General features: G+C 44.6%; 1 protein-coding gene across 1 annotated transcript; it reads left to right on the top strand.

Moving 5' to 3' along the window:
- The first annotated feature begins 4,095 nt into the window (after nucleotides 1-4,095).
- LOC144094958 (uncharacterized) lies at nucleotides 4,096-5,712 on the top strand. The gene is made up of 3 exons (XM_077628822.1): nucleotides 4,096-4,325; nucleotides 4,409-4,535; nucleotides 5,559-5,712. The coding sequence occupies exons 1-3, from the start codon at nucleotides 4,128-4,130 to the stop codon at nucleotides 5,567-5,569; spliced, it is 336 nt and encodes a 111-aa protein (XP_077484948.1). The 5' UTR covers nucleotides 4,096-4,127; the 3' UTR covers nucleotides 5,570-5,712.
- Nucleotides 5,713-10,951: the final 5,239 nt, after the last annotated feature.

Below are 10,951 nucleotides of genomic sequence, written 5' to 3'. Positions count from 1 at the left end.
CAATAGGCATACATGGCACCGGCAGACAACAGAGGCACGTAAAATGCCACCTGGCTATATATTAACAAAATACATTTTTAACTCGCTTGGTTTAACTAGCCAAAACTTTGTACTTATTAAGAGTGGTCGGTAAATTGTGTTCAAGCGTTTGTAGTGTATAATTAATTCGAAAAAATGGAATATACCAGAGATCGGTGTTTCAGGTGTAGAGTCGATTCGAAGCTGTCCTTAAATGTGTAGTACGTATTAACAAATCTCTATAAGCAGGAGAAGAATGGTAAAAGAACCTCAATATGCGAAAAACATATATATGTTCAAAACGAATTATGTTATAATTTCTAGAAGCAGTTTCCGTTGAAGAGACAGATAAGGAAGGTTTGCAATGTAGCGGATCATTTTCTTCTGCAAAACCTGTATTTTTATCACATTTGTTTTTGTGGTGGTTGCCCAAACAGAGTTACGCAACCGAAAAGAGCATGATAAATTTGAATTTTCACGTGAGTGGGAAGGAGCCATCGACATCGTGTTAAAACACCTGCTACTGAAGAGAGCTTTTTGCAAATATTTTCCACATGTCGATCCCACCTGAGATGCGACGAGAAAGTAACTTCAGGGATTTTGTGGCTGTCTACAATTTGAATTTCTTGACTTGCGTATTTAGGAGCGCGTTGTAGTTCGACTGGCTTGTTCCTTGCACGGAAAATTATTACCTTAGTCTTTGTAGGGTTTATTTGGAGGCAATTAGAAGAGGACCAGTTCTCTAGTTTTGTAAGGATTACGTTGCACTCTTCAATTAACTTGTTTATGTCGTGACCAGGGATTAGTAAACTGCTATCATCGGCGTATATAATAAATTTCGCTTTGTCATAAATATGCACAATGTCATTTATATAGATGTTAAAAAGCATCGGGCCCAGAATGCTGCCTTGAGGCACACCATTTCGTACAGGCAGAAAAGAAGACTGATGGTTGTGGATATAGACAGATTGTTTTCGATTTTGCAGGTATGATTTCATGAGGTCTAAAGGTGTTCGACGAACTCCGTTTTGAGAAAGTTTATGAGTTAAAATTTGATGGTTTACGGAATCGAAAGCCTTAATAAAATCAATGAAGAGTCCGACAGTGAGAATACATGCTTCAGTGTTTTGCAGGATACATTCCTTAGGTGATAACAAAGCCGTTTCCGTCGACTTTCCCCTTCGGAAGCCAAATTGAGCATCAGACAGGATTTGTTTTGCATTAAAAAAGTTCACCACACGGGAACAGATTACTTTTTCCAAGCCCTTTGAAAACATTGGAATCACAGATATTGGTCTATAATTGGACACATCTTTATCTCCCCCTTTAAACACTACTGTCACTCTTGCTTTCTTCATTTCTTCCGGGTAATCTCCCGTTTCAATTAACAAATTGAAGATGTATGCAAGCACAGGTGCAATATATGATAGTACATATTTCACTGGTTTTATCTGAATATGGTCAACATCTAAGGCTTTGCTATTGTTCAAATTCATAAAGGTCTCATTGGTGGGTTTAAGGAAAAGGCTTTCGAAAGGGCTACAAGATGAAGGAACTTCAGGTAGATGCATCATAGATAAATGGGTAGTTAAAAATTGCTGTTGAAATGGTCAGCAAGAGCCTGACCGGATAATTCAGAGCCCTCATATATTATTCGTTGAGTTGGCGCATTTTTCGTATTGGGACGTAACAAGTTATTTACAACCTTCCAGACAGCGTCTGAATATTTCATTCTAGCATCAGAGAACAGTTTTTGATGATACACAATCTTAGCACGCCTAAGCTCAGCATTTAGTTAATTTCTTGTTTTTTTTTAAAAATAAGATTAGAGATTCTAGAGAGGGATTATTCAAAAAGGCGTGGTACAACTTGTTTTTGCGCTTTATCATTCTTTTGAGCCCTGGCGTGATCCATGGTTTTCTTATTCGTTTAGACTGCTTAATGTTCTTGAAGGGAAAGTGTTTAGAGTATATTTCTACAAAAACCTTGATAAACTCTTGAATATGCATTATTTGAGTCTTTTTTATCAAATAACTAGGAGTCCTGTCCAAAACCATTTTAGCTTGTTATCTGGGTACCCCCAACCTTTCTTTATTTGCGTGTAACTCCAGCCCTGCTTCACCTTTGCCATTGTAGCCGCTATCTTAATATTAGCAGTTCCTAATTCAAGCCTTCTGCAGGGTTTGAAAGACATATTGGAAATGTGGAGAACACGTGCACAGGGTGCAAAGCGCGTGATCTGCCAGGAAACACTGAGGCGGCCCCGAGAAGGGCCTTTATTAAGGTTGACAGCCGTTTTGTGCCTCTTCACTTGGCAGCAACGACACAGCGTGTGCGGTCCCCGCGGTTTTGCCCCAGCTGTCGAAGCAATCCTCGGACACGACCTTCGACATCTGATGCTTTTATTCAAAAAAACACAGGGACCAAAGTCGCGCTGTATGCAGTGCGATCGCCGTGTGGTTCCACTGACGGCGAACAATCATCCACCTAGCCCGGCTCTTTGGACGGATTCAGGAAACGACTGAAAAGAACAAAAGTAACGAGCGAACAAAGGTGCGCTCCATACAAGTTCGAACGCAAAGAGACGAAGGCGCGTTGCGCTGGGCTAATGCTCTAGCGAGGTCTAATATGTAAATTTTCACGGCTGGCGTCGGTTTCTACAAAGCGCGAGTAGTCGGTACGGAAATAAACAAAGGCGCACTGGAGCTGGGTAAGTCTGTAGCTACAAGCACTAGTTTTTTGTCTCTACCGCCGATTTCCACACCGCGCGATCGTCATAACTTTTCTTGGACTTGCTGTTGAAGCTGACAGCGATCATAAAAATTAAGGCCACTGACTGTAGTGACAGAGGCTTGCCATTGAAAGGAACAAAGCCGTGCACTTTGTCAACCCGGAAACGAGGCCTAGCGCGAGTTTTAGAGCCGACTTGGACAAAGCGCGAGACGGCGCGCGCTTCTAACGCTTGCCAACGCAAAGAAACAAAGGCGCGCTGCGCTGGGATAATGCTGTAGCGAGGTCTCATATGTAAATTTTCACGGCTGCCAGCGATTTCGACAAAGCGCGTGAAGTCTAAGGAATTAAACAAAGCTGCTCTGCACTGGCAGACGGCGGTCCAGCTGGCGGCGCCGGCGGTCCTCAAACCGCGTCTTATGTGGGTCGTCGTAATGGCGTGGCAAAACTTTGAACACCAGCACGACACTAGCCACGTGCTCCTGAAGCAGTAAAACGAGGTCCTGGAATGCGCAAGGCATGTAGGTAAGCGGTACAGCACTACACGAAGCGAAATTTGAGATAAAATGCGTACATTCATGCGGGTCGTCGTAATGCCGTGAAAGCGAGAACTGTACAGAAATTTCAGCTGGCTGTCGCCGACGAGCGCACCACGCAAAAAAGCGATACCTGGACGGCTCCCGAAACGCGCGCGCCGCCACCTAGGCTCACGAAGGGAATGCCCGCGGACCATGCACGCCCGGCGGCCGGCCGGCCAGCCCTAGCGATTCCCTAGGCCCTCTAGGGACAGGCCGAGAGAGGCGCGGCGACCCCACATCCGGTTGAGAACGAGGGCGAAGCAAAAATAACGTCACGCAGACACGCATCCCATCGACCAATCGACGTTTCCAGCCTACCGACCCGCAAACGTTTCTCTTCTGTCGGGCACATGTAAACAGAAGCGTTTGCGGGTCGGTAGGCTGCAAACACCGATTGGTCGGTGGGATGCGTGTCTGCGTGACGTTTTTTCGCTTCGCCCTCGTTCTCAACCGGATGTGGGGTCGCCGCGCCTCTCTCGGCCTGTCCCTAGAGTGCCTAGGGAATCGCTAGGGCCGGCCGGCCGGCCGCCCGGCCGGCCGCCCGCCGGGCGTGCTTGGTCTGCCGGCATTCTCTTCGTGAGCGTAGGAGGCGACGCGCGCGTTTCGGGAGCTGTCCAGGTATGGCTTTTTTTGCGTGGTGCGCTCGTCGGCGACAGCCAGCTGAAATTTCTGTACAGTTCTTGCTTCCACGACATTGCGACGACCCTCAAAAGGCGCTGACCCGCGAGAAATCGCCAGCGACATAAAGGTACGCATTTTATCTCAAATTTCGCTTCATGAAGTGCTGTACCGCTTACCTACATGCCTTGCGCATTCCAGGACCTCGTTTTCCTGCTGCAGGAGCACGTGGCTAGTGTCGTGCTGGTGTTCAAAATTTTGCAACTCCATTACGACGACCCATATAAGGTGCGGTTTGAGGACCGCCGGCGTCGCCATCTGAACCGCCGTCTGACAGCCACGATGAAGCGCTTGTCGGGCGTGCACGTTCTCAATCACGAGGTAAGGCTTGAACAACGTTTTCGCAAGTTTTCTCGTGCAGAACTCGCCAAATTGCGGCGCTTGTAACGTAACGTTTTTTGCAGCATCGTTTCCTGGATGCTTCTGGCGAGCCGATGCTGTACTTATTTGCCGCGGACCGATACCACGTGGAGAGACGCCGGGGCATCGACCCCCAGTGCGCCTTTGTTCCTTTGCAGTGGCAAGTCCAGGGTAAAAGTGGCCACGATAATTCTGCCACTACAATCTGCCCTTTATGATCGCTATCAGCTGCAACGTTAAGTCCAGAAGTTCCGACTCGCGCATTGTGGAAATCGCGCCTTCCCGCTGCGGTGGCTCAGTGGTTAGGGTGCTCGACTACTGATCCGGAGTTCCCTGGTTCGAACCCGACCGCGGCGGCTGCGTTTTTATGGAGGAAAAACGCTAAGGCGCCCGTGTGCTGTGCGATGTTAGTGCACGTTAAAGATCCCCAGGTGGTCGAAATTATTCCGGAGCCCTCCACTTCGGCACCTCTATCTTCCTTGCTTCTTTCACTCCCTCCTTTACCCTTCCCTTACGGCGCGGTTCAGGTTTCCAACGATATATGAGACAGATACTGCGCCATTTCCTTTCCCCCAAAACCAATTATTATTATTATTATTATTAATCGCGCCTGGCCTAAGTGTCCAGCATTCACCCAGTGCAGTGCAGCTTTATTTAATTCCTTAGAGACTTCTAGCGCTTTGTCGAAATCGACAGCAGCCGTGAAAATTTACATATTAGACCTCGCTACGGCGTTATCCCAGCGCAGAGCGCATTTGTTTCTTTGCGTCGGCAAGCGTTAGAAGCGCGCGCCGTCTCGCGCTTTGTCCAAGTCGGCTCTAAAACTCGCGCTAGGCCTCGTTGCCTGGTTGACAAAGTGCACGGCTTTGTTCCTTTCAATGGCAAGCCTCTGTCACTACAGTCGGCGGCCTTAATTTTTATGATCGCTGTCAGCTTCAACAGCATGTCCAAGAAAAGTTATGACGATCGCGCGGTGTGGAAATCGGCGGTAGAGACAAAAAACTCGTGCTTGAAGCTGCAGACTTACCCAACTCCAGTGCGCCTTTGTTTATTTCCGTAGCGACTACTCGCGCTTTGTAGAAATCGACGCCAGCCGTGAAAATTTACATATTAGACCTCGCTACAGCATTAGCGCAGAGCGCCTTCGTTTCTTTGCGTTCTAACTTGTTTGCTCGTTACTTTTGTTCTTTTCAGTCGTTTCCTGAATCTGTCCAAAGAGCCGGGCTAGGTGGATGATTGTTCGCCGTCAGTGGAACCACACGGCGATCGCACTGCATACAGCACGACTTTGGTCCATGTGTTTTTTAAATAAAAACATCAGATGTCGAAGGTCGTGCCCGAGGATTGATTCGACAGCTGGGGCAAAACCATGGGGACCGCACACGCTGTGTCGTCGCTGCCAAGTGAAGAGGCACAAAACGGCTGTCAACCTTAATAAAGGCCCTTCTCGGGGCCGCCTCAGTGTTTCCTGGCAGATCACACGATTTCCACCCTGTGCACGTGTTCTCATTTCCAATTAAATAGGTCCTTGAAACCCTGCAGAAGGCTTGGATTAGGAACTGCTAATATCAAGATGGTACTTGAGAAACAATAGCGGCTACAATAACAAAGATGAAGAGGGGCTGGAGTTACACGCAAATAAAAAAGGTTGGAGGTACCCAGATAAGCTGAAATGGTTTTGGGCGGGAGTCCTAGTTATTCTATATAAGACTCAAATAATGCATATTCAGCGTTTATCAAGGTTTTTGTAGAAATATATAAAGAACATTAAGCAGTCTAAACGAATAAGAGAACCATGGATCACGCCAGAGCTCAGAAGAATGATAAAGAGCAAAAACAAGTACCATGCCTTTTTAAATAATCGCTCTCTAGACTTTCTTATTAAAAGAAAAAACAGGAAATAATCTAAATGCTGAGCTTAAGCGTGCTAAGATTGTGTATCATCAAAAATTCCTCTGATGTTAGAATGAAAAATTCAGACACTGTGTGGAAAGTTGTAGATAACTTGTTACGTCGCAATACGAAAAATGCGCCAGCTCAACGAATAATCTATAAGGGCTCTGAATTATCCGGTCAGGCTCTTGCTGGCCATTTAAACAGCAATTTTTTAACTACCCATTTACCTATGATGCATCTACCTGAAGTTCCTTCATCTTGTAGCCCTTTCGAAAGCCTTTTCCTTGAGCCCACCAATGAGACCTTTATGAATTTGAATAATAGCAAAGCCTTAGATGCTGACAATATTCAGATAAAACCAGTCAAATATGTACTATCATATATTGCACCTGTGCTTGCATACATCTTCAATTTGTTAACTGAAACGGGAGATTACCCGGAAGAAATGAAGAAAGCAAAAGTGACAGTTGAGTTTAAAGGGGGAGATAAAGATGTAGTGTCCAGTTATAGACCAATATCTGTGATTCCAGTCTTTTCAAGGGGCTTGGAAAAAGTAATCTTTTCCCGTGTAGTGAACTTTTTAAAATGCAAAACAAATCCTGTCTGATGCTCAATTTGGCTTCCGAAGGGGAAAGTCGACGGAAACGGCTTTGTTATCACTGAAGGAATGCATCCTGCGAAACACTGAAGCAGGTATTCTCACTGTCGGACTCTTCATTGATTTTAGTAAGGCTTTCGATTCCCTAAACCATCAAATTTTAACTCATAAACTTTCTCAAAACGGAGTTCGTGGAACACCTTTAGACCTCATGAAATCATACCTGCAAAATCGAAAACAATCTGTCTATATCCACAACCATCAGTCTTCTTTTCTGCCTGTACGAAATGGTGTGCCTCAAGGCAGCATTCTGGGCCCGATGCTTTTTAGCATCTATATAAATGACATTGTGCATATTTATGACAAAGCGAAATTTATTGTATACGCCGATGATAGCAGTTTACTAATCCCTGGTCACGACATAAACAAGTTAATTGAAGAGTGCAACGTAATCCTTACAAAACTAGAGAACTGGTCCTCTTCTAATTGCCTCCAAATAAACCCTACAAAGACTAAGGTAATAATTTTCCGTGCAAGGAACAAGCCAGTCGAACTACAACGCGCTCCTAAATACGCAGGTCAAGAAATTCAAATTGTAGACAGCCACAAAATCCCTGAAGATACTTTCTCGTCGCATCTCAGGTTTGATCGACATGTGGAAAATATTTGCAAAAAGCTCTCTTCAGTAGCAGGTGTTCTAACACGATGTCGATGGCCCCTTCCCACTCACGTGAAAATTCAAATTTATCATGCTCTTTTCGGTTCCGTAGCTCTGTTTGGGCAACCACCACAAAAACAAATGTGATAAAAATACAGGTTCTGCAGAAGAAAATGATCCGCTACATTGCAAACCTTCCTTATCTGTCTCTCCAACGCAAACTGCTTTTAGAAATTATAACATAATTCGTTTTGAACATATATATGTTTTTCGCATATTGAGGTTCTTTTACCATTCTTCTCCTGCTTATAGAGATTTATTAATACGTACTACACATTTAAGGACCGCTTCGAATCGACTCTACACCTGAAATACCGATCTATGGTATATTCTATATTTTCGAATTAATTATAAACTACAAACGCTTGAACACAATTTACCGACCACTCTTAATAAGTACAAAGTTTTGGATAGTGTTAAACCAAGCGAGTTAAAAATGTATTTTGTTAATATATAGCCAGGTTGCATTTTATGTTCCTCTGTTGTCTGCCGGGGCCATGTATGCCTATTGAGTGTTTCTTTTCTCTTTATTTTTCTCGGGTCTTCTCTTTGTTTTCATGCGCCTGTAAACTATTGTTAGTGAACATACATGCTCATTGTCTTCATTGCTTTTAATCTATATGTCACTTGCTTCGTTGTTTTTGTGTTTGTACTAATATATATATATATATATATATATATATATATATATATAGAGAGAGAGAGAGAGAGAGAGAGAGAGAGAGAGAGAGAGATTTAAGAGAAGTGGGCACTTCTACAGCGACACATTTATTTACCAACGTTTCGACCGCGGTGCGGTCTTCTTTAGGACTGTAGTGGTCTCGCGTCAAATGAACGTTTTAAGTTTGTGAGCTGCAGAGGAGGGCAAAAGGAGTGTAACAAGCTAATAGCAACAACAGTTCAAAAAATTGAACAAAAAAGTAAAAAAAAATACAGATAGGTGTGGGGGGAGCAGACAGAGACAAGATTGGGGGAGGAAGCAAAAAATAGAAAGAAAAGAAAAAAAGGGGGGGGGAACTATTATAGTAAGGAAGGACGAGGTAAAAAAAGAAGATGGCGAAACGAGAGAAAGGGAGAGGAAGACGGTGCGGAGGACATGGGCAGCGCGGCAACCACAGGCGTACGAAAGCAAAACGTGCAAACAAGACACAAACAAAATGCACAAACACAAAGATGGGCGCCGCTGCAGATGCGTGGCCAAAGAGGCGCCACTGCGCAAATGACACTGGCAGCGACGAACAGGCCAAACCCGGCGCCTTTTGGGGGGTCTCACTAATTTCCGGTGAGCCGAGGGCTAGAACGTTAAGGAACGAGTGGGCTACGCTAACGAGCACATGTGTAAGAACTTACTCAGGGGGTCTAGGTTTCACTGAACGGTGCACCCCTCTCCCTGGGCGGGTCTTTGAACCGACTTCGTCGGGAATACTTGGTTGTAGTGGAGGAGGGCTGGGCTAGCTGTGTACAAAGATTTCAAATTGTCGGAAAAAAGTAAGGAAAGAACGTCAGAGCTTATCAATACTGCACGAGGCAGGATAGTGTAAGTAAGGAGGGGTATGATTGCCTGGGATATACACTAGGAGTTATAAAGGGTATATCAGAGTTAGCCTATTAACGAGAGGTGTAGTATTATTTTGTTTGGAGGTCGTGAATAAAAGAAAGGATGCCAGGCTTTTCGTTAAGATATTCTTGAATAGTATTAAACTTGTGGATAAAATAGAACTCACGTTGTTCACGTTCTCGCCTGTTTTTGAAGCCCCCTTGAATAATTGTTACTTTTAGTTGGTCAAATGGGTGTCCTTCTTAGTTTACATGCTTGGATACGGGAAGGTTGGTGAGAGACTTGGTGTGTGCTCGGTGGTTGCTAAATCGAATGCGGAATGCAGTGTTTGTCTCTCCTATGTATTGCTGGTTACACACAGTGCATTCAAGAAGGTAAATAATGTTTGATGAGGCGCAGTCAAACTTGCCTTGATTGAATGCTGGAAAACTGACCTCGTACTAGTTGCGGAACACGGAGTCTTCATGTGCTTGCAAACTTTGCAGCGACCTTTACCACAGGGCTGGCATCCATGTTTTGGGGTTTTGAGTTCCTTGGAGTGGACTAGATGGTTCTGAATGTTTTTGGCACGCCTGTAAATCACGCGGGGTGCGCATATAAATATTTTCGATAGTCGTTAACTTTGCTGGATAATATTAATGTGCTTATTAAGAATTCTGTTTATGTTCGTTGCGTTACTGTTAAATGTGAGAATAAGGTTTGTAGTGTAATCATTTCGGTTATCTCTTCGGTGCCCCTGGAGTATTTGACTACGGTTCAGATTTGAAGCTCTGGTTATGGCGTCATCAATAAAAGAACGTGGATAGCGCTGCGTTATGAGCACGTAAACATTTTTAAGGATTTTTTATACGTATATGTAAACATTTTTTTTTTGCTTGAAGTGCGTTTGTCGTGTATTGCCATTTGAGAGGCACTTGGGCCCAGTCAAGCTGCTTTTTAGCAGCTTTTAGCCCTTGCATCTCTGTAGTATGTAACTTGCATTTTGTAAAAATGAAATGAAATTGCATTTGGAAGAGAAAGACAAGGTTTCATTTTGCAGTGTAAGCTTGCGTCTCTAGAATGAACAGAGAACGTTGCCTCACACTGCTTGGGCCTGTCGTTTGACCGCTCGTTGACCGCACGGAAAAAAAAGGACTTCTCTAGGAAACTATTTGCGGGATCTTTCCTCTGCTTCAGGAGGGGAGGGGGAGGGGAAGGGGGTTGATGGCCTCCCCTTTGTCGGGTTCGCCGCGAAACGCGATGCACGACGGACAAGACGACGAAAGGAAGCGGGGAAAGCTGCCTTTCCTAAATTAACCGTGACTTGCAGGTGCCTATAGCTGTGTTTGGATTCCAAGGAAGTAGCAGCCGACCTCTGAATCCTCCTCGCCCATTCCCCCGGGGCTCCGCGTGCCATGTCGCCATGTGCGGTGAAAAGAGCAGTGTCCAGAGTTTAAATTAAACAAGTATGAAGCTATACAATGAAGCCAATTACAGACAGCTAGAGGAATTTCAAGAGCATGCTGTGTGATGCTAGTTATCTCAGTGAAAACTAATGCAGCCAACTATTATTTCGTATTTTTTTTACCCAACAGACATGAAAGGTCTGAAGATGAATTAGTACCAATTACATCGGTGCATCAGTTGTGATGCCTGAAAAAAGTTGTACCAACATATAGATGCCCATGTCGTGATAATCAGGAATACTGGAGAATTAAGGAAAATTAAAACATTTTTTTTGTTCGGGCTCACACACCTGCTACAAACATCTTTATACGTAGCAATTTAAATGACTCTGTAGGAAGCTTTTTGGGTAAAAAGTACAGTATGGCGGAAAG

The sequence above is a fragment of the Amblyomma americanum genome, chromosome 6, assembly GCF_052857255.1.
Source record: "Amblyomma americanum isolate KBUSLIRL-KWMA chromosome 6, ASM5285725v1, whole genome shotgun sequence".
NCBI lineage: Eukaryota > Metazoa > Arthropoda > Arachnida > Ixodida > Ixodidae > Amblyomma > Amblyomma americanum.
Note: the sequence above shows the minus strand (reverse complement) of the source record. Positions and strands in the feature narration are given on the sequence as shown.

Coding starts and splice junctions, on each gene's coding strand:
- LOC144094958 (XM_077628822.1), top strand. CDS start 4,128: ATGCCTTGCGCATTCCAGGACCTCGTTTTCCTGCTGCAGGAGCACGTG. Junction 4,326..4,408: donor TGCACGTTCTCAATCACGAG/GTAAGGCTTGAA, acceptor CGTTTTTTGCAG/CATCGTTTCCTGGATGCTTC.